The following is a 24621-nucleotide window of genomic DNA, read 5'->3' on the forward strand; positions in this document are numbered from 1 at the left end:
CCGCTTTGAGATTAACACAGTGCCACCGGCGCAGCCCGTCCCCAAGGATTGTAGCTTCTCGTTCTCCATGGCCAACGTGAGTAAGACATTTAAGCGTGTTAACCCTTGCAAGGCTGCCGGCCCAGATGGCATCACCAGCCGCGTCCTGAGAGCATGTGCAGACCTGCTGGCTGGAGTGTTTACGGACATATTCAATCTCTCCATATTCCAGCCTGCTGTCCTCACTTGCTTCAAGATGTCCACCATTGTTCCTGTACCCAAGAAAGCAAAGGTAACTGAACTAAATGACTATCGCCCCATAGCACAAACTTCTGTCATCATGAAGTTATTTGAGAGGCTAGTTAAGGATCATATCACCTCTACCTTACCTGACACCCTAGACCACTTCAATTTGCTTACCACCCCAATAGATCCACAGACGCTGCAATCACCATCACACTGCCGTATCTCAAATGGCGAAGAGGAATACCTATGTCAGAATTCTGTTCATTGACTACAGCTCAGCCTTCAACACCAGGGTACCTTTCAAGCTCATCATTAAGCTCATCACAGCACCCAATGTCACAGAAAGGGCAAAAAGATCATCAAGAACATCAACCACCTGAGCCACGGCCTGTTCACCCCACTATCATCCAGAAGGCGAGGTCAGTACAGGTGCATCAAAGCTGGGACCGATTGACTGAAAAGCTGCTTCTATCTCAAGGCCATCAGACTGTTAAATAGTCATCACTAGCCGGCCACCACCCAGTTACTCAACCCTGTACCTTAGAGGCTGCTGCCCTGTATACATAGACATGGAATCACTGGCCACGTTAATAATGGAACACTAGTCACTTTAAAAATGTTTACATACTGCTCAGCTCATATGTATATACTGTATTATATTATACTGGATTTTGCCACTCTGACATTGATTGTCCTAATAGTTATATATTTTTTAATTCAATTCTATTACTTTTAGATTTGCGTATTGTTGTGAATTGTTAGATACTATTGCACTGTTGGAGCTAGGAACACAAGCATTTCGCTACACCCGCAATAACATCTGCTAAATATCTGCATGTGACCAATAAATTTGATTTGATTCTAATGTTTCCCATGCTAATAAAGCCCATTTGAATTGAATTGAGAAAGCGAGAGAGAGAAGGGAGCAAGAGAAGGGAGGGGCACCGTGAGAGATTCACAGTGCTCTGTTTCCTGATCTCGCTCACTGTACCTGGGTCAGGAAAGGAAAGTGAGCTCTCACACACACACACTTCCTGAGCAATGTGTGCCCTCCTAACCCCACCCAACATTCTTCAGCATTGCAACTCCTGGGAACACACGGTACACCTCACGAGGTACACAATATAACTCCAACTCCACACCTCATCAGATCATAAACAACTGATTAACAAAACCCATGGCGGTCGCCGACGGCCTTTCTTTAAATTAGTATAGCGGCCCGCTAACGGCCTTGTTTTTCTAACAATATCTGTGTCAATATTGCAAAATGAACTTGCTTACAACTTGTCATCCACCAGAAAATAGGGCATGCAGTCATTTGATATATACAGTGGGGCAAAAAAGTATTTAGTCAGCCACCAATTGTGCAAGTTCTCCCACTTAAAAATATGAGAGAGGCCTGTAATTTTCATCATAGGTACACTTCAACTATGACAGACAAAATGAGGAAAAAAAATCCTGAAAATCACATTGTAGGATTTTTAATGAATTTATTTGCAAATTATGGTGGAAAATAAGTATTTGGTCACCTACAAACAAGCAAGATTTCTGGCTCTCACAGACCTGTAACTTCTTCTTTAAGAGGCTCCTCTGTCCTCCACTCGTTACCTGTATTAATGGAACCTGTTTGAACTTGTTATCAGTATAAAATACACCTGTCCACAACCTCAAACAGTCACACTCCAAACTCCACTATGGCCAAGACCAAAGAGCTGTCAAAGGACACCAGAAACAAAATTGTAGACCTGCACCAGGCTGGGAAGACTGAATCTGCAATAGGTAAGCAGCTTGGTTTGAAGAAATCAACTGTGGGAGCAATTATTAGGAAAGTTGAAGACATACAAGACCACTGATAATCTCCCTCGATCTGGGGCTCCACGCAAGATCTCACCCCGTGGGGGGTCAAAATGATCACCAGAACGGTGAGCAAAAATCCCAGAACCACACGGGGGGACCTAGTGAATGACCTGCAGAGAGCTGGGACCAAAGTAACAAAGCCTACCATCAGTAACACACTACGCCGCCAGGGACTCAAATCCTGCAGTGCCATACGTGTCCCCTTGCTTAAGCCAGTACATGTCCAGGCCTGTCGGAAGTTTGCTAGAGAGCATTTGGATGATCCAGAAGAAGATTGGGAGAATGTCATATGGTTAGATGAAACCAAATTATAACTTTTTGGTAAAAACTCAACTCGTCGCGTTTGGAGGACAAAGAATGCATCCAAAGAACACCATACCTACTGTAAAGCATAGGGGTGGAAACATCATGCTTTGGGGCTGTTTTTCTGCAAAGGGACCAGGATGACTGATCCGTGTAAAGTAAAGAATGAATGGGGCCATGTATCGTGAGATTTTGAGTGAAAACCTCCTTCCATCAGCAAGGGCATTGAAGATGAAACGTGGCTGGGTCTTTCAGCATGACAATGACACAACGCCCGGGCAACGAAGGAGTGGCTTTTCAAGGTCCTGGAGTGGCCTAGCCAGTCTCCAGATCTCAACCCCATAGAAAATCTTTGGAGGGAGTTGAAAGTCCGTGTTGCCCTGCAACAGCCACAAAACATCACTGCTCTAGAGGAGATCTGCATGGAGGAATGGGCCAAAATACCAGCAACAGTGTGTGAAAACCTTGTGAAGACTTACAGAAAACTTTTGACCTCTGTCATTGCCAACAAAGGGTATATAACAAAGTATTGAGATAAACTTTTGTTATTGACCCAATACTTATTTTCCACCATAATTTGCAAATAAATTCATAAAAAATCCTACAATGTGATTTTCTGGATTTTTTTTTTCTTTTTGTCTGTCATAGTTGAAGTGTACCTATGATGAAAATTACAGGCCTCTCTCATCTTTTTAAGTGGGAGAACTTGCACAATTGGTGGCTGACTAAATACAATTTTGCCCCACTGTATATACAGTATATATATATATTTTTTTAATCACTTCATTACTCAAAAATGATCATGCCTAAGCGGCCATGACTTTTCACCGTGGAAGAGGATGTATCTATGTTGGTTGGTGATACGGATCCGTACACGTCACTACACGTTGAAAGCAATGACGTTGAGGTGAGTTAAATAAGTAAACAGCAGATACACACTGCACATTACACCTGCTCTTTCCATGACTGACCAGGTGAAAGCTATGTTCCCTTATTGATGTCACTTGTTAAATGCACTTCAATCAGTGTAGATGAAAGGGAGGATTTAGAAGGATTTTTTTTGAAGCCTTAAGAAAATCGAGACATGGATTGTGTACGAAACATTAGGAACACCTTCCTAATATTGAGTTGGATGTCCTTTGGGTTGTGGACCATCCTTTATACACACAGGTAACCGTTGAATGTAAAAATAAAAAAACAGCAGCATGGCAGTTCTTGACACAAACCGGTGAGCCTGGCACCTGCTACCATAACCCTTTCAAAGGCACTTAAATCTTTTATCTTGGGAAACCAGTGGAACACAAACAACATTGTAAATACCACCAATATGATCGTTTATTTATCTTCCCCTACTATTTGTACTACAACTATTTACACATCGCTAAAACACTGTACATAGCTGATAACATATCACTTAGTCTATATTTTAAAAACCTTTTTGAGGGCAATATTTACTGTTAAATTCTAATAATTTTTTTGTTGACGTTGTTTTGTCTTCACTTTTGTTTATTGTTTATTGCACGTGCTTTGGCAATGTCAACACGTTTCCCATGCCAATAACGCCCCTTTGAATTGAGAGAGCGACCGAGAGGGAGAGGGAGGAGGAGAGAGGTAGCCAGAGCTCCTGTCTGCAGTATGTTATGATCTGACAGAATGCCACCGATTCACCTCACCCCTCCCTCTCCACACTCCCCCTCTCTCCCATCCCTTTATCCCTCATTCCCTCCCCCTCTCGCCCCTCAGCTCCATATCAAAGCGTTGGCCTAGCTCTCAGGTTTCAGTCTGAGAAAGTCTCTCTTCACAGCAGCAGAATATGATGTATTATGGGATAGAAGCTAGTCCACGGCCCCGGCAATACAGGGCTATCCAGTGTCTGGGACCCTAGGCTTCAAATGAGCTGCAGGGGAGAAGACGTCTTATTTTAGGATTATGCTCTATGGCTATTTGTCTACACCTGCTAAAGTCATTAGATGCAGTCTCGGCCCTATAGCTGCAGCGCTCACAGTCTGGGTTCAATAATATCACGGTCGGATTAGGAGCAGAAATTAAAGAAGGGCTTTGGATGTAAAATAAAACGATTGAATTGAATGGCTGGATTGACTGAATGTGTATCTTCAAAATATACATTTTCAGTCCTCAGTATGCATGTGTGTGTGGGTAGAGCCTGTTGGATGTTGTGAGTGTTTGCGTAAGCATGAGCATGAGCATGAGTGGGTGTACGCATGTGTGTGTGTGTCAGCAGGCCTTCCAGCCCAGACCCAAGGGTGCTGCTCTCACACTTTCCAACAACACACACTTTCCGTTCTGCAGCGAGGGAAACTGACATTCAGACACTTCCAGCACAAAGATACACACACACACACACACCCACGTGTTGGCAAACAACTACAGCAGAAAGAGGCATGGCTATAGCCTGCCCTAATCTCAGGTCTGTTGTATGCGCATACAGTACCAGTCAAAAGCTTGGACACACCTACTCATTTATGGGTTTTTATTTATTTTTATTATTTTCTACATTGCAGAATAATAGTGAAGACATCAAAACTATGAAATAACACATATGGAATTATGTAGTAACCAAAAAAGTATTCAACAAATTAGATTATTCAAAGGACCCACCCTTTGCCTTGATGACAGCTTTGCACAATCTTAGCATTCTCTTAACCAGCTTCATGAGGTAGTCACCTGGAATGCATTTCAATTAACAGGTGTGCCTTGTTAAAAGTTAATTTGTGGAATTTCTTTCCTTCTTAATGTGTTTGTGCCAATCAGTTGTGCTGTGACAGGGTAGGAATGGTACACAGAAGATAACTCTATTTGGTAAAATACCAAGTCCATATTATGGAAAGAAACAAATGCACATCGAAATGTGTGTTATAGATCTGTCATTCACAATGAAAGCAAGTCTAAGAAGCAGTAGATCTGTTCTATGTGCATTATTTCTTAGCTTCCCATTCTTAAAGCTGCAATATGTAACTTTTTGGGCGACCGGACCAAATTCACATAGAAATGTGTGTTATAGATCTGTCATTCGCATTGAAGGCAAGTCTAAGAAGCAGTAAATATGTTCTATGTGCGTTAATGCTATGCTTCTTATTCTTAAGTTTCATTTTTGCATTTTTTACTTTCGGTTTTGTACACCAGCTGAAAATACAATATTTTTGGTTATGGACAATATATTTCACAGCGGTTTAGATGGTACAATGATTCTATACACTATACGTGCTTGTTTTGTCACAAACTGAAACAAAAGAATTTGCAACCAAAAAATGCCGGAGCGATTTCTGCATAGTGGATCTTTAACAGTGCATTTGACAATGGGTCAATTACATTTTTTTATTTATGTTTTATTTGTATTTATTTTGAGCTCTTTTCTCCCCAATTGGTAGTTAGTCTTGTCCCATCTCTGCAACTCCTGTATGGACTCGGGAGACGTGAAGGTTGAGAGCCATGCATCCACCGAAACACGACCCTGCCAAGCTGCACTGTTTCTTGACACACTGCTCGCTTAACCCGAAACCAGCCGCACCAATGTATTAGAGGAAACACCATACAGCTGGCACCGTACAGCCACATGGAGTCGCTAGAGTGCGATGGGACAAGGACATCCCAGCCGGGCCTCCCCTAACCGGGTGTTCTGCGGCTGGTTGGACGTACTGACAGATTCTCTAAAACTGCGACGGAGGCGGGTTATGGTAGAGAAAATAATATTACGTTCTCTGGCAACAGCTCTGGTGGACATTCCTGCAGTCAGCATGCAAATTGCACACGCTCTCAAAACTTGAGACATCTGTGGCATTGTGTTGTGTGACAAAACTGCACATTTTTATTTTATATTGTCCCCAGCACAAGGTGTACCTGTGTAATGATCATGCTGTTTAATCAGCTACTTGATATGCCACATCTGTCAGGTGGATAGATTATCTTGGTAAAGGAGAAATTATCACTGACAGGTGTCACGTTCTGACCTTTATTTCCTTTGTTTTGTCTTTATTTAGTATGGTCAGGGCGTGAGTTGGGGTGGGCAGTCTATGTTTGTGTTTATAGGTTTTTTTCTATTTCTGTGTTTGGCCTGATATGGTTCTCAATCAGAGGCAGCTGTTTATCGTTGTCCCTGATTGAGAACCATATTTAGGTAGCGGGTGTTTGTGGGTGTTTGTTTCCGTGTGAGTGTTTGTCGCCACACTGTACTTTTTCGGTTTGGTTATTTCACGTATTAGTTTATTGTTTTTGTATTTCATAGTGTTCAGTGCTTTTTTTATTAAAATCGTCATGAACACTTACCACGCCGCATCTTGGTCCGATCCTTACTCCTCTTCTGACGAAGAGGAGGAAATCTGCCGTTACAACAGGGATGTAAACAAATGTGTGCAGAAAATTCGACAGAAATAAACTTTTTGTGCATATGGAAAATGTATGGGAACTTTTATTTCAGCTCATGAAACATGGGACTAACACTTTACATGTTGCATTTATATTTTTGTTCAGTGTATAATCGCAAGTAAAACCGCAAATCGCAATATTTGGTACAAAAATCGCAAATAAGATTTTCTGCCCATATCATGCAGCCCTAGAATTTGAATGGCAGGTAGCCTAGTGGTTAGAGTGTTGGGCCAATAAACAAAAGGTTGCTGGATCGAATCCCCGAGCTGACAAGGTAAAAATCTGTACCTTTTCCCAAAACAAGTTAGTTAAGCAACTGTTCCCCGGGCGCTGAAGATGTGGATCTCGATTTTAAGGCAGCCCCCCACACCTCTCTAATTCAAAGGGGTTGGGTTAAATGCAGAAGACACATTTCAGTTGAATGCATTCAGTTGTACAACTGGTATCCCCCTTTCTGTACCATAGTTGGCAGGGAGGGACAGATTCACACTGCCCACAACCTCTTCCCTGTAACTGCTAGGAGGACCAGCCCCAAGCCCCAGACCACGATACTGTATATCATTGAAACAACACAATGTGTTCTCAGAACTCCGTCTGCATCCATTTCCTGTGGGAACACAGCATTGACTCACACTACAACACATATGGTTCAAGGGCAAAGGACAACCCCATCAAATTAGCTATTATATAATGATAATAGTACGTAATAAGACACTTTATCAACTGAGGCACTACATGGAGACTGCATGCAACATGAGCAGAATTAATTTCTTCCTCATTAAGGACAGCAGGGCATAATAGGGGCGACATAATCTTGATTGTTAGAACGTTCCCTTTCACTTGAACCTAATAGAGAAGTGTTGTAACAGTAACTGTGAAAAGAATCTTCCATTCTTTCCAGAGAGAAATGCTTTGTCCATTGGATCCTTGAGATTTGTAACAGAAAATGAATAATTACAGTATATGGGGATTGTTTTTAAAGAGGGGAGTGGAATACTGTATTACAGACAGCTACTAAACACACTGCCACCTTCCGCCCTACAAGTGAGAGAGATGGCGATCGAGGGAGAGAGGGTAGAGAGGGAGGGAGATTGTCCAGTCCTCCGCAGAAGGTTTCCAGCAGCACTCCCTCTACCACTATGCAATCAGGCATGCACACAATCTCCCCGAAATCTGCCATTACTTCACTGGCCATGCTGAACTCGGTGAGTGAACTTGTGTGTGAGGAAGAGATAGAAAGTCCCTCTCTACCCTGGGGCAAATAGAGACAGAGTGAAACCATATAAGTAGAGGCTGACTGTGAGAGGACTGGGCTGAGGGAAGCCGGACAGAGTGAGAACTCCTACCATCTGTAGAAAACACAGGGAAGGACTCTGAGAGAGCGAGAATTTGGAGGCGAGAGAGCTAATCCCGGGAAGGGGACGTGGAGTGGGAACCAGCGGAGGAGCAGCGCGGCCGTCAGTCCATATCAAAAGATGATTTTGTCTGACACATTGAAAGGGGATTAGGTTGGGGATTACTGGTGAGCACGCTCCACTGGTCCTCTCCCCTGGCCTGGCCCTGGCATGGCTGGTCCCAAATGGCACCCTATTCTCTCCCTGGTCAAAAGTAGTGCACTGTGTCGGGAATAGGGTGCCAATTGGGACACACACCTGGGTTTACCCACTGCTGTTCTGTTCAGTTCACACCATGTGTTCACAGCCCCCCAAAAAACGTGACTTGCCCACATACCGGACAAATCCTGGTATGCACAAGCCCGAGACAGTGTAGACAACCAGGGTACTACCACAACTCAACTTAACAGTTGCCTCAAGAGCTGAGGCCTGAACAACTGCTGATTTAGAAAGATACAACAGGTGAAAAGCCAGTAGCCTCGTCCGTCGTGGTGGCTTTTGACTGCTTTGTATACCAACCGGAGCTTAGCCAGAGAAACATTCCTATTTCTCAAGCAAAGACATCTGAAAGTGTTATGAAAGGCAGAGGCTGATAAGAACAATCATACAGTTCCTTTATAGTTAATTTCTGTCATCATGTGACAGTCATAAGCACGTGGATGAGACAGAATAGAACAGAAAGCATTCTGAGAACTGGAACAAATGGAATTGTGAATTAGAATCAGAACTCTTAGGCAGTAGCTGGAATTCCTGAAGATTCCAACAACACAGGCAGTATCACAACCAGCCGTGATTGGGAGTCCCATAGGGCGGAGAATTGGCCCAGCGTCGTCCAGGTTTGGCCGGTGTAGGCCGTCATTGTAAATAAGAATTTGTTCTTAACTGACTTGCCAAGTTAAATAAAGGTTAAATAAAAAAAATTAAAACAAGCCACAGAGAGGCATCAACACCTTGATGCTATGTTTGCTTTCCTAAAGACCACGAATGGGATGACAAAGATGTGACAAAACATTACAAGTAGCAGAGGCCACCAGTGTCTGACCCTGAGGACTGACTCTGAGGACTGACTCTGATAGACAGACACAGACAGTAAATCACAGAGGACTAGGCAAACCTGAGTCATCAGCTACAGTAGAACAAGGAGATGTTCTGACACGTTTTAACTCCTTAGTGGCATCATACACTGTAAGCTGATACTGACCTCACTCTGGTCAATATGTGGACAAAAAGACAATTGGAGAATGTTTGGAGATGGAGATGCCTTACTGAGATACACTTCCTATTATAAACTACTATATCATTATCATCCTCCTCACAGTCACTGGGTCTACAATATACTAACTGGTCATAGCACTACCCAACCTACTCAATGACTATGTTACTACAGAAGAATAAGAATATTACTCAATGTCACTCAGGTTCTAGCCTCTGCGACACCAGAGATATTAGAGAAAGGAGGAGATAGGAATCGCATTAGACAATGAATGGAGGAACGCATAACGCCCAGCAGACTATCGACCAATCGCGTTCACATTGTTATGCTAAGCTAGTCAGGGTATGAGTGGAGAAACCTGACGATTTTCCTCAAAAAAGTACATAATGCCAAGATTCCAAAGCTGTACGATATTACAGAGTTAATTTTCTCACATCTCATAAAAGATTTGTAATATTGTACTTCTTGTTGACGAAATTCATGCTCATGTTGAGTTTTTGAGCTAGCGCCCAATTGACTCCAAGGAGAGTACTCCTTGTCTCATAATTGCAGAATGCACCGCATGGACAACATACACAATGGCCGTTAATACAATTCAAATGTAATTTCCGATCTCTTCCAAAGTATCTCTGGCGACACTCCTCATATACATTTACTGGATTTGTTGAACAGCAGAGGTGTAAAGTACTTTTAAAAAATACTTTAAAGTACTACTTAAGTATTTTTGACAACTTTTACTTAACTACATTCATAAAGAAAAGTATGTACTTTTTACTCCATACATTTTCCTTAACACACAAAAGTACTTGTTACACTTTGAATACTTAGCATGACAGGAAAATGATCCAATTCGCGCACTTATCAAGAGAACATCGCTGGTCATCCCTACTGCCATTGATCTGGTGGACTCACTAAACACACATGCTTCGTTTGTAAATTATGTCTGAGTGTTGAAGTGTGCCTCTGGCTATCCATAAATTACAAAAAAACAAGAAAATTGTGCCATCTGGTTTGCTTAATAAGGAATTTGAAATTATTTATACTTTTACTTTTGATACTTAAGTATATTTTAGCAATTTTACTTTTGATATGTAAGTATATTTAAAACCAAATACTTTTACACGTTTACTCAAGTAGTATATTACTGGGTGACTTTCACTTTTACTTGTGTAATTTTGTTTTAAGTTATCTGTACTTTTACTCAAGTATGACAATTGGGTACTTTTTCCCCACCACCGTTGAACAGTGCAGAAGAGAAACTCCCCTGACAGTAGTTTTTCTTCTTCTTGTCAAGACCAGTAGAGGGGATCTAATTATTCAGTGCCAAATGAAAGGACACCATCTATGCATTCTACAGACCCTACTGAGTATTCAATACAATAATTTTACTGTGGCACCTAGAATCGTTTTTGCTCTATAAGCCAATATGTATTTCATATACAGTTATTTGCATTGGTGGCATTTATTTCTCATTGGAAGACGTTTTAAAACCTAAATGTAATGAAAATGTCTCTTAAATATGAACAAATATGAATCATTATTGATGTTTAGACAATTATTTTTCATATATTATTAATAAATACAGATTATTGACACTTCCACTATTAAGCAGAGGACCATTATTTAGAACGGTTTGAAATTCCGTGGCCCGGAAGTACATTTTTAGTGTCGCTGATGAGTTTCCTCAGGTTCAGGCAAGGTATAATTTAGCTCAAGTCAGAATATGGATATAATACTTTATGATGAAAACCTGTTTTTATTGACACTAGGCTGCAACATCACAATGTATCCCACGAAAAGTATCATATAATAACATCTTCGTAGTTGGTGTCGACTGTATGGATTAAGCAGTTATGGCAAATCCTATTGGTTGGGTTTCAGCTATCTACATAAGAAAGTTTGTATGATAGAAAAAACATCTTACCTTGAATCTTCTTTGTTTCCATTGCCTGTTTGCATGTGATTAGATGTGTTCCAACGTGATGTAGGTTATTCCCCCAAAAACTGTCAAGTTATTGGAAAGAGGAAACAAGACTATGATCTTCTGTCGTCATACATAGACTGTAAACTCAAAACAGTCCGATCATAAAATCTGAATAAAACCGTTTTTCCGATTATAATAAAAAAAAGTCGTCAATGGCAAACTTTCACTTTGACTCGTCAAAATCTACATCCATAACGCATCGCCCTTGAAGTAGCATAGCTTCGTTTTTTAACCATCAGGTTTTTTGGTTTATTTTTTTCTGTGGCTACAGTTGTTTCATGCGTTGACGCATCATGAAACACAGACTATGGTCCACTGTGGAGTTGTATCGCCGCTTCAAGCACCGCCCATCAACAGTGTGTGTGTGTGTGTGTGTGTGTGTGTGCGGGAGACCAAGGTAAAATGTGTTTTATATTGGATATTCGGTTCTCTCGTCAATAGTTATTGAACCAAACATGCCATGATGATGAAACAGTGGCGTGTATTCATGGATGCCAAAAGATTTATCCCCCAAAAAGGATGGAAAAAACCCCAGCAATTATGTATATTTGCTCTTCAACCGATCGCTGCCTGCACCTGCCCGCCTGTCCAACATCTCTACTCTGGACGGCTCTGACTTAGAATACGTGGACAACTACAAATACCTAGGTGTCTGGTTAGACTGTAAACTCTCCTTCCAGACCCACATCAAACATGTCCAATCCAAAGTTAGATCTAGAATTGGCTTCCTATTTCGCAACAAAGCATCCTTCACTCATGCTGCCAAACATACCCTTGTAAAACTGACCATCCTACCAATCCTCGACTTCGGCGATGTCATTTACAAAATAGCCTCCAATACCCTACTCAACAAATTTGATGCAGTCTATCACAGTGCAATCCATTTTGTCACCAAAGCCCCATATACTACCCACCATTGCGACCTGTACGCTCTCGTTGGCTGGCCCTCGTTTCATACTCGTCGCCAAACCCACTGGCTCCATGTCATCTACAAGACCCTGCTAGGTAAAGTCCCCCCTTATCTCAGCTCGCTGGTCACCATAGCATCTCCCACCTGTAGCACACACTCCAGCAGGTATATCTCTCTAGTCACCCTCAAAACCAATTATTTCTTTGGCCGCCTCTCCTTCCAGTTCTCTGCTGCCAATGACTGGAACGAACTACAAAAATCTCTGAAACTGGAAACACTTATCTCCCTCACTAGCTTTAAGCACCAACTGTCAGAGCAGCTCACAGATTACTGCACCTGTACATAGCCCACCAATAATTTAGCCCAAACAACTACCTCTTTCCCTACTGTATTTATTTATTTATTTTGCTCCTTTGCACACCATTATTTGTATTTCTACTTTGCATTCTTCCACTTCAAATCTACCATTCCAGTGTTTTACATGCTACAATGCCCTGCGATAGTATTCGGCCCCCTTGAACTTTGCGACCTTTTGCAACATATCTAGCTTCATAGCTTCAATCGTAAAGATATAAAACTGTATTTTTTTGTGAAGAATCAACAACAAGTGGGACACAATCATGAAGTGGAACGACATTTATTGGATATTTCAAACTTTTTTAACAAATCAAAACCTGAAAAATTGGGCGTGCAAAATTATTCAGCCCCTTTACTTTCAGTGCAGCAAACTCTCTCCAGAAGTTCAGTGAGGATCTCTGAATGATCCAATGTTGACCTAAATGACTAATGATGATAAATACAATCCACCTGTGTGTAATCAAGACTCCGTATAAATGCACCTGCACTGTGATAGTCTCAGAGGTCCGTTAAAAGCGCAGAGAGCATCATGAAGAACAAGGAACACACCAGGCAGGTCCGAGATACTGTTGTGAAGAAGTTTAAAGCCGGATTTGGATACAAAAATATTTCCCAAGCTTTAAACATCCCTAGGAGCACTGTGCAAGCGATAATATTGAAATGGAAGGAGTATCAGACCACTGCAAATCTACCAAGACCTGGCCGTCCCTCTAAACTTTCAGCTCATACAAGGAGAAGACTGATCAGTGATGCAGCCAAGAGGCCCATGATCACTCTGGATGAACTGCAGAGATCTACAGCTGAGGTGGGAGACTCTGTCCATAGGACAACAATCAGTCGTATATTTCACAAATCTGGCCTTTATGGAAGAATGGCAAGAAGAAAGCCATTTCTTAAAGATATCCATAAAAAGTGTCGTTTAAAGTTTGCCACAAGCCACCTGGGAGACACACCAAACATGTGGAAGAAGGTGCTCTGGTCAGATGAAACCAAAATTGACCTTTTTGGCAACAATGCAAAACGTTATGTTTGGCGTAAAAGCAACACAGCTCATCACCCTGAACACACCATACCCACTGTCAAACATGGTGGTGGCAGCGCCATGGTTTGGGCCTGCTTTTCTTCAGCAGGGACAGGGAAGATGGTTCAAATTGATGGGAAGATGGATGGAGCCAAATACAGGACCATTCTGGAAGAAAACATGATGGAGTCTGCAAAAGACCTGAGACTGGGACGGAGATTTGTCTTCCAACAAGACAATGATCCAAAACATTAAGCAAAATCTACAATGGAATGGTTCAAAAATAAACATATCCATGTGTTAGAATGGCCAAGTCAAAGTCCAGACCTGAATCCAAACGAGAATCTGTGGAAAGAACTGAAAACTGCTGTTCACAAATGCTCTCCATCCAACCTCACTGAGCTCGAGCTGTTTTGCAAGGAGGAATGGGAAAAAATTTCAGTCTCTCGATGTGCAAAACTGATAGAGACATACCCCAAGCGACTTACAGCTGTAATCGCAGCAAAAGGTGGCGCTACAAAGTATTAACTTAAGGGGGCTGGATAATTTTGCACGCCCAATTTTTCAGTTTTTGATTTGTTAAAAAAGTTGGAAATATCCAATGAATGTTGTTCCACTTCATGATTGTGTCCCACTTGTTGTTGATTCTTCACAAAAAAATACAGTTTTATATCTTTCTGTTTGATGCCTGAAATGTGGCAAAAGGTCGCAAAGTTCAAGGGGGCCGAATACTTTCGCAAGGCACTGTATATTGTATTTACTTTGCCACCATGGCCTTTTTTTGCCTTTACCTCCCTTATCTCACCTAATTTGCTCACATCGTATATAGACTTGTTTGTACTGTATTATTGACTGTATGTTTGTTTTACTCCATGTGTAACTAACTCTGTGTCGTTGTATGTGTCGAACTGTTTTTCTTTATCTTGGCCAGGTCGCAATTGTAAATGAGAACTTGTTCTCAACTTGCCTACCTGGTTAAATAAAGGTGAAATAAATAAAATATTTATTCTCTCTGTGTTTCCTAATTTTCATTCAATTCAAAAGAGACAGAATGTACAGTGCCTTGCGAAAGTATTCGGCCCCCTTGAACTTTGCGACCTTTTGCCACATTTCAGGCTTCAAACATAAAGATATAAAACTGTATTTTTTTGTGAAGAATCAACAACAAGTGATAATGTTGCTGCCCGTAGCATTGAACGTAAGGGAAGCCAGCGAGCATTTGGCCTCCCTTGATAAAAAAAACAAACAATAATAGCCATTCAGTGTTGAGCTAAACTGAGTGAGCTCTAGTCTGAATCGTCTTATCACACCATTTTTTGTGTGGTTTGGCTTCACAACAATCACATCAGAAGCCAAATGTAATTTACAGAAGAAAAAAAATGAATTGTTGCATGTTATTGTGTTGTTGTTTTCTGGTGTCTAGCTAGCTAGCTAAAACTTGCCCTTTCCTAAATTAACCATGGATGGAGATCGGGATTTGGACTTTACTTAATTCTCCGTACTGGCCAATGATAATAATGGTGATTCTGATCCAACCATAAATTCATACATTGTGCCTCTGGCCTGAAAGAATGAGAGATCAATATGTAGCTAGATGTAGTAGGCTAATGTTAACTACCTGGCTAATCGTTGCCCATGAAAGGAAGTTACAGTGGTTCCTCCTTTAAAAGTTGTCATACTGCGGCACACCCTGCGGGCTGCTGCAGCATTCTGTGGCACGTCATTTAATTCTCAGCCATTTCTCCTGTTACTGCAAGTTATTGCTAGTTTGACCACCAGAGGGCATCTTTGAGAAGCATTTGATAGTATTCCGTATTGGCATTACCAGAGATTTTAAAACCTTTTTTGTAATAACATAGTATATGGGATTGATTTTAAGAAATTTGGCTTATGGTGTTTCCATTCAGAGAAAAATGAAACCCTAAGGGTTTCCGTTAGGGTGGGATGGAAAATATGGCGCTGTAAAACGTGATTGTCGGGAATAAGTTACAGGATTGCAGGATTCAAAATTATTTGCCTTCTTCAGACAACTTTGTCCCAATATTTCTGTAAATCAGTGATATGTATTCCCATAGTAATTCATTATGGATCCATAACTAAGTCAACATCTGCATTTTGATAGAGTATTTTTTATCTTTATTTTATTAATGAAATGTGGTTATTTGTTTATTAGGCTACTGTGCTCTGGTATTCTGCGCTCTGGTACACTCAGACGAGAGTGCTCTGAAATCCGTGTAGATAGTAGCCTGGACACATAAAATTTTATTAACGTTCTTTTCTGATAGAAACTAGTTTATTGCATCCACCGTGGAGTCTAGTTTCATAAGATTACCATATTTCCCAACTGCTTGCCGTTGTTTTGAAGTAATCGCGAAAAAACAGGCCTTATTTTAGTGCATTTTTCACCCTGCCAGCTCCTATTAGGCAAGCGAGCAAGCATGTTAACCAGGTAGCCTGGGACTACAAAAACTAAAATCGGGTACTGTATGACAGAGTCATAGACCGTTTCGGCAACATGAAAGAGAGGAGGATGGCATTGGTGTTTCTTTACAAGTAGGGTGGGTAAACTTGTTTTTTATACTTACACACACACACACACACACACAAATCAGACCTTGGACAGACACATGATATTTAGCTTACGTTGATCGGACTAATTTGTTTTTGGAATCTTTTGATTTAATGCTGTTGAAATGTTGAAGTTGAAATGGTGCTGGAATTAGTGGAAGCAGCTCTTGTTTTCTTTGCGACTTGCGGTAACTCTCCTGTGTTCTAAATCAATAGTTGTTTAGTGGTCCGTAAACATCGGAAATATTAACTTGATTGATTGGTAGGTTCCTGTAACAGTTTGTTACATGCAATATGCGAGACAGATGTTGCTCTCCAATTTTGTGATGAAACAAAGGTGTGGTTGAATTTATTTTGCCACTGTGTCTTCTTATTTTCTCGGCCTTAGACTTATATATCATGGTGGCAAGACATATCTTATACTAACAGGTTGTAAAACAACAACGCAATTATCACAACACGTAAACTCAGCAAAAAAGAAACCTCCCTTTTTCAGGACCCTGTGTTTCAAAGATAATTCGTAAAAATCCAAATAACTTCACAGATCTTCATCGTAAAGGGTTTAAACACTGTTTCCCATGCTTGTTCAATGAACCATAAACAATTAATGAACATGCACCTGTGAAACGGTCGTTAAGACACTAACAGCTTACAGACGGTAGGCAATTAAGGTCACAGTTATGAAAACTTAGGACACTAAAGAGGCTTTTCTACTGACTCTGAAAAACACCAAAAGAAAGATGCCCAGGGTCCCTGCTCATCTGCGTGAATGTGCCTTAGGCATGCTGCAAGGAGGCATGTAGACTGCAGATGTGGCCAGGGCAATAAATTGCAATGTCCGGACTGTGAGACGCCTAAGACAGCGCTACAGGGAGACAGGGCGGACAGCTGATCATCCTCGCAGTGGCAGACCACGTGTAACAACACCTGCACAAGATCGGTACATCCGAACATCACACCTGCGGGACAGGCACAGGATGGCAACAACAACTGCCCGAGTTACACCGGGAACGCACAACCCCGCCAATCAGTGCTCAGACTGTTCGCAATAGGCTGAGAGAGGCTGGACTGAGGGCTTGTAGGCATGTTGTAAGGCACCGGCAACAACGTCGCCTATGGGCACAAATCCACCTTCGCTGGACCAGACAGGACTGGCAAAAAGTGCTCTTCACTGACGAGTCGCAGTTTTGTCTCACCAGGGGTGATGGTCGGATTCGCATTTATCGTTGAAGGAATGAGTGTTACATCGAGGTCTGTACTCTGGAGCGGGATCGATTTGGAGGTGAAGGGTCCATCATGGTCTGGGGCGGTGTGTCACAGCATCATCGGACTGAGCTTGTTGTCACTGCAGGCAAACTCAACGCTGTGAGTTACAGGGAAGACATCCTGCTCCCTCATGTGGTACCCTTCCTGCAGGCTCATCCTGACATGACCCTCCAGCATGACAATGCAACCAGCCATACTGCTCATTCTGTGCTTGATTTCCTGCAAGACAGGAATGTCAGTGTTCTACCTTGGCCAGCGAAGAGCCCGGATCACGTCTGGGACCTGTTGGATCGGAGGGTGAGGGCTAGGGCCATTCCCCCAGAAATGTATGGGAACTTGCAGGTGCCTTGGTGGAAGAGTGGGGTAACATCTCACAGCAAGAACTGGCAAATCTGGTGCAGTCCATGAGGAGGAGATGCACTGCAGTACTTAATGCAGCTGGTGGCCACACCAGATACTGACTGTTACTTTTGATTTTGACCCCCCCCCCCCCCCTTTGTTCAGGGATACATTATTCAATTTCTGTTAGCCATATGTCTGTGGAACTTGTTCAGTTTATGTCTCAGTTGTTGAATCTTATGTTCATACAAATATTTTCACGTTAAGTTTGCTGAAAATAAACGCAGTTGACAGTGAGAGGACTTTTCTTTTTTTTCCTGAGTTTAGGCTTGATTAATGTGTGAACTGGACCATTTTCCTGTCCTGCTAAGCATTCAAAATGTAAAGAGTACTTTTGGATGTCAGGGAAAATGTATGGATTAAAAAGTACATACTTTTCATTAGGAATGTAGTGAAGTAAAAGTGGTCAAAAATATAAATTGTTAAGTAAAGTAGTACCCACAAAAACTATTTAAGTTGTACCTTAAAGTATTTTTTATTTAAGTACTTTACACCACTGGAAAAAACCATGGTAGCAATTAAAAAGTAACAGTTTGGAGATTATGGTAAAATTATTAGACTAAAGGTGAGGACACAACAGTTCACCGGACGAGACTGAATCCAAAAACATTACACTGTTGATTCATGTGCATTTTATATTTACTGTACGTTTCACCGCATTTGTTGATAACGAAATCTGAAAATGTTCTAGATACATTCAGTAGCATGATAAGAATATTATTGGAAAATATGGGCTAGGTGCAACAATGGACAAAAAAATGATGGGGGTTTGAGTGACAGGTTTAACTGGTGTTTTCAATGGCCACGCCTCTCCAAAGTGTGTACAGTTCCTAAATAATTTCAATGCACTTGTATCACTCAAAGAAAGGGGTAGGCTGTCATTGTAAATAAGAATTTGTTCTTAACTGACTAGCCTAGTTAAATAAACGTTAAAAAAATTATTTAATATAAAGATGCTTTTTGAATCCTCCTACAGTAGCTGTGCCATCAAGGAACTAGACGAGGCACACTTGTAGTTGTTTTGTTTGGAACACAGCCCTGCATCCCTACCTTTACAAATTATGCCCACCTGACTCAGATTGCAATTTATAATGGAACATTTTGGGATTGCGTAAACAACAATACTTATCCCAAAATGTTCCATTATAAATTGCAATCTGGGTCAGGGGGGCATAATTTGAACATTTGTTTTTTTGCCAACATGCCTAGCTAAATCATAAAATATGATCTTAAAGTGTTAGGCTTTCACAATGCAATTCAGAGAAACAGTAATTCCGGTACACCTAGAATGGAGTCATGAGTGCATTCAGATGAATGATCTGTGGAATATTTTCTTCACAAATAAAATAAAAAGTTTATTGGTTGCGGACACAGATTTGCAGATTTTATTGCGTGTACAACAAAATGCTTCTCTTTCTAGCTCCAACAGTGCAGTAATACCTAAAGCAATACAATTAAAATAACAAATACACATAAACCTGAACATTTTTACAGTTAAGAAATATCATGACCAATGTCAGAGCGAAATATAAATATACAGTACCAGTCAAAAGTTTGGACACACCTACTCATTCCAGGGTTTTTATTTTTTTACTATTTTCTACATTGTAGAATAATAATGAAGACAACACTATGAAATAACACATATGGAACCATCTAGTAACCAAAAAAAAGTGTTAGACAAATCTAAATATATTTTATATATTTGAGATCCTTCAAATTAGCCACCCTTTGCGTTGATAACAGCTTTGCACTCTTGGCATTCTCTCAACCAGCTTCATAAGGAATACTTATCCAACGGTCTTCAAGGAGTTCCCACATATGCTGAGCACTTACTTGTTGGCTGCTTTTCCTTCACTCTGCGGTCCAACTCATCCCAAACCATCTCAATTTGGTTGAGGTCAGGGGATTGTGGAGGCCAAGTCATCGGATGCAGCACCATCACACTCCTTCTTGGTCAAATATGGTCTATGGTGTCAGGTAAGGCGAAGGTGAGATGGTCTTTAACTAGCCTGTCAAAGCACTTCATGATGACATAAGTGAGTGCTACGGGGCAATAGTCATTTAGTTCAGTTACATATACAATACCTGAAGTATACAGTACAACAAGCAAACAAATTCATTCTGTTCAGGACAACCCAGGGTATAACGCCATGTCATCTTGGAATGTTACACCAAACATTGTGATCAAAAACATTGACACGGTATATTATTTAAGTTTTATGATATGGAAATGAGAAGTGCACATTTGGACACTGGTGTTTGGCTTGCTTGTATGACAAAGCTGGATTTATTATAATCCTCAACATCTCATTTTTTCAAAATACATTGAGTCAGCGTAATTTACAGCATTGCCCAATTAGAGGGAGGGATGGGGGCAACTTGTCGCTCGCTGTACTCCTATTCAGAATGTCTGTCAGTCAAAACCCATACAGAGCTGTGAAGTGGAGAACATGAGCTCTGACGTCATGTATAGAATATTACTGTACAGCCACTGCATTCCAATTTAGGTGAATATCATTGTCAAAATATTGGATATTTGCATCACGTCTACCAGTTTAAAGGGCTACGAGCTATTGAATGTGGAAATCCGATAATCCAAATGCAAATGTTTTTAATTTTTCGCCGTCTTCCCAATTCAGAAAATATAATTTTCCATAGGCACGGCACTCTTTAAGAGCTATTGAAGATTGAAATCCAAAAATCTTTTTTAAAATATTGTTTTTTAAGTTGTGTTTTGTTCTCCATGCAACCCCGATTCAGAATGTAACATTTTCATAGTCATTGGCATGCTTGTTTCAATTGCTGTTGACGAGAGAAAACCGAATATCCAATATTAAACTACTTTTACCGTGTGTGTGTGTGTGTGTGTGTGTGTGTGTGTGTGTGTGTGTGTGTGTGTGTGTGTGAGAGAGAGAGAGAGCGACCAAGGGGTCTTTTACAGTGAGATACAGTACAGCAGGGTTCCCCAACTTGTGGCCAGTGATTTTATTTGGACACCCAAGTTTTCTGAGCAAAACACAATAAATAAAAACATGCTTGTTTTATAGATTTTTCACTGTTGGCCATCTGCTTCAAGAGATTTTAATTTTGGAAATCTGTTCAAGCATTCCCACACATAATAGACGTGATCGTATACAAATGTAAGCAAGGTTTGCAGTCAAATGATCTGTAATTATGTTCTGGACCCCCGTATCAGAATCGAGTTGTGTAGAGTGTAACACACCAAGTAGGCCTATAGGAAATGTAGTCATTGGTGTGATTTCTAATCCTCTCTCTACAGTGATTTTCTCTTTTGAATAGTAGAGTCTATTCACCATGGGATGGTAATCTACATAATCTTATTTTTTTTTATTTTTAAATGTAGATTAATAATGGTTAATAACTTCCCATATTGCTACTGAACTTGAGCAGTGCTGACGGACTGTCAGTCCTAATGCAAGCCATAAAGTTTATAATAGGCAAACTAACGTGACTTATGTAGGGGTAGGGTGAAAAATAAATTCTATCCCAACCAATTATTACACCACATTTGACAGTTACTAAAACATGCAATAGGTTACATTGTATTTTAACTACCAGTTTGTATCTTGACCTTGGACTTACGGTGCACTTGGCACAGTGCTACTGGTGAAATCAGTTGCCACTTCAAAATGGGCAGATATCAAATATACATCTATGTTGCCATCTAAAAGGGTGTAAATGATATTTCAGATTGTGTTCTTGCCTGTTTAGTTACACACTTTGAGCAGGAAAATGGGTTGTGTCTCACCGAGCCATCCTTCTAAATCTCGTCTCCTTGACTTGTCCGAGGCTTCAATAATGAACAAATTACAATTTCATTTTTTGCTTATTTCCTACATTAGAGTACTATAAAACAGTACAAAGTGTTTATATAAAACGTAGAGAAAAAAAAAGAAACTAAAAACTATACAAAACTGGAATAAAACAGATTATTTCCAAAAACAATGTGTTGTCAAAATGACTGGCACTGGAAAACATTAAAACATTGTTAGAACATACACTGAAGTAGACCCACAAAGACGGGGTTACTTTTCGCTCTGTAAGAGTTGAATAACAGTATATTTCCCAAGTTCCAAATAAAGGCATTTAGTTTATAAAATGAGAATGCCCCTAAAATCAAACCCCTGTCCATTACTGTGAGATAACATTGTCATAACTGCTGGTTTGAAAAATATGATACAAATGTGAGTACTCCCAACCTATCTGCTCTCTTACACAACAGTTGTCAAAACCTTTTCTATCAGTAAACCAAATTGGTGCGAGAATTACATTTTTTTTTTTAAACAAGTAAAAGTGCTTTGACACTCAGTTCCAGCACCTTGTATCCTTGTGTTGGTGTACAATACTTTAAAAAGTTATTTCATATTTCATCATTGACAATAAATTAAAATAAAGTAACAAACAAATGCTCTTTCATTCAAAACATAATTGTCCCTGTATTTAACAAACTACATCGTTGAAGTCACACATTTGTGTTCAAGCCCAGCACTAACACACCAGATTCGAGTAATCATGGATTTGATTATCAGTAGAGGAGTTGAAGCAGGTGTTTCTGCGCTGGAACAAAAATGTGTCACCTCTTTGATGCACCAGAGGACCAAGGTTGAGAAACATTGATGTCGGCCATTTGATGAACTGGTAACCTGGTATGGCGTGGGGTGTTTTAAAAAGCAGATCTAGTGTAGTCTGAATTCAACATCTTTACACCACTAACAATTACAGGACAGCACTGCAAAACAACATACAACCATTGTTAAATAATGCATTGCCTTCACAGTCACACAACCGCTACTTAGAAGGTTCACAAAACAGTGACATCACCCTCGGCGTTCTAAAACGTGACATCATTCCTCCGTGTTTTATCAGCCCACAGAGATTCTGAAGCAGATGACATCACTAGAATCCATGGGCTTGGTCACTGGGCTTGATCCAATGATTCCTTATGAACAGGCCATGCATGTCCAGGTAATGTAATGTTGTTAAGTTCACTACAAGGGAGGAACAGGAAAGAGTCCCAGTCCTTCAGACTGCTCTAGATGGTGATGAAGCTCAGCTTTACAGATGGTGGGCACGGTGTAGTGCAGAGAGCTGACAGCAGGGGGCTCCTCATCACCTGGAGATGGAGATATTCAGCAAATTTCAGAGGCACAAACACACACTAGACTTCACTAGTGAATAACGTTGGTGTTTAATATGAGGGTTTCAGCATAAAATATCCTTTACATTGTTTTTACACACTTAGTAAAATAAACTTATTTGAAAATGCCATTGTTGATTAGATGCCTTTTTAATTAGACAATTTTCTCTTGAACCATTTGGTCTATCTGCTAGAAACTCATGGACAAACATTTTTTATTTTTTTTTAGAAGTTATTCAAGTATAAATGACCAAAGTTACCATAGATTACCTGTTAATTACAGAAGATTCTGGTAATTTTGGTAAATTAACAGTAGTTTTGCAACCCTAAACGTCACTAATGGTGAAATAGAAACAACCAGTGGTGGAAATGAGTCCGTATACAGTGCCTTGCGAAAGTATTCGGCCCCCTTGAACTTTGAGACCTTTTGCCACATTTCAGGCTTCAAACATAAAGATATAAAACTGTATTTTTTTGGGAAGAATTAACAACAAGTGGGACACAATCATGAAGCGGAACGACATTTATTGGATATTTCAAACTTTTTTAACAAATCAAAAACTGAAAAATTGGGCGTGCAAAATTATTCAGCCCCTTTCCTTTCAGTGCAGCAAACTCTCTCCAGAAGTTCAGTGAGGATCTCTGAATGATCCAATGTTGACCTAAATGACTAATGATGATAAATACAATCCACCTGTGTGTAATCAAGTCTCCGTATAAATGCACCTGCACTGTGATAGTCTCAGAGGTCCGTTAAAAGCGCAGAGAGCATCATGAAGAACAAGGAACACACCAGGCAGGTCCGAGATACTGTTGTGAAGAAGTTTAAAGCCGGATTTGGATACAAAAAGATTTCCCAAGCTTTAAACATCCCAAGGAGCACTGTGCAAGCGATAATATTGAAATGGAAGGAGTATCAGACCACTGCAAATCTACCAAGACCTGGCCGTCCCTCTAAACTTTCAGCTCATACAAGGAGAAGACTGATCAGAGATGCAGCCAAGAGGCCCATGATCACTCTGGATGAACTGCAGAGATCTACAGCTGAGGTGGGAGACTCTGTCCATAGGACAACAATCAGTCGTATATTGCACAAATCTGGCCTTTATGGAAGTGGCAAGAAGAAAGCCATTTCTTAAAGATATCCATAAAAAGTGTTGTTTAAAGTTTGCCACAAGCCACCTGGGAGACACACCAAACATGTGGAAGAAGGTGCTCTGGTCAGATGAAACCAAAATTGAACTTTTTGGCAACAATGCAAAACGTTATGTTTGGCGTAAAAGCAACACAGCTCATCACCCTGAACACACCATGCCCACTGTCAAACATGGTGGTGGCAGCATCATGGTTTGGGCCTGCTTTTCTTCAGCAGGGACAGGGAAGATGGTTAAAATTGATGGGAAGATGGATGGAGCCAAATACAGGACCATTCTGGAAGAAAACCTGATGTAGTCTGCAAAAGACCTGAGACTGGGACGGAGATTTGTCTTCCAACAAGACAATGATCCAAAACATTAAGCAAAATCTACAATGGAATGGTTCAAAAATAAACATATCCAGGTGTTAGAATGGCCAAGTCA

At 40.7% G+C, this 24621-nt stretch overlaps 2 protein-coding genes across 5 annotated transcripts in view; both read right to left on the bottom strand.

Annotated features, from left to right (window-relative positions):
- The window catches only part of LOC110527722 (rho guanine nucleotide exchange factor 3), a 121412-nt gene extending 109569 nt beyond the window's left edge, over positions 1-11843 (bottom strand). The window contains exon 1 of the mRNA XM_021609182.2: positions 11300-11843. Coding sequence (XP_021464857.2) covers positions 11300-11334 — 35 coding nt within the window. The 5' untranslated portion in view covers positions 11335-11843. The remainder of the gene's footprint in view (positions 1-11299) is intronic.
- Positions 11844-20844: 9001 nt separating this feature from the next.
- The window catches only part of LOC110527723 (interleukin-17 receptor D), a 59365-nt gene continuing 55588 nt past the window's right edge, over positions 20845-24621 (bottom strand). For all 4 annotated transcript variants that reach the window (XM_036983217.1, XM_021609186.2, XM_036983216.1 and 1 more), the window contains one exon: positions 20845-23017. In XM_036983217.1, coding sequence (XP_036839112.1) covers positions 22893-23017 — 125 coding nt within the window. In that variant the 3' untranslated portion in view covers positions 20845-22892. The remainder of the gene's footprint in view (positions 23018-24621) is intronic.

Source organism: Oncorhynchus mykiss, chromosome 7 (assembly GCF_013265735.2).
Source record: "Oncorhynchus mykiss isolate Arlee chromosome 7, USDA_OmykA_1.1, whole genome shotgun sequence".
Lineage (NCBI taxonomy): Eukaryota > Metazoa > Chordata > Actinopteri > Salmoniformes > Salmonidae > Oncorhynchus > Oncorhynchus mykiss.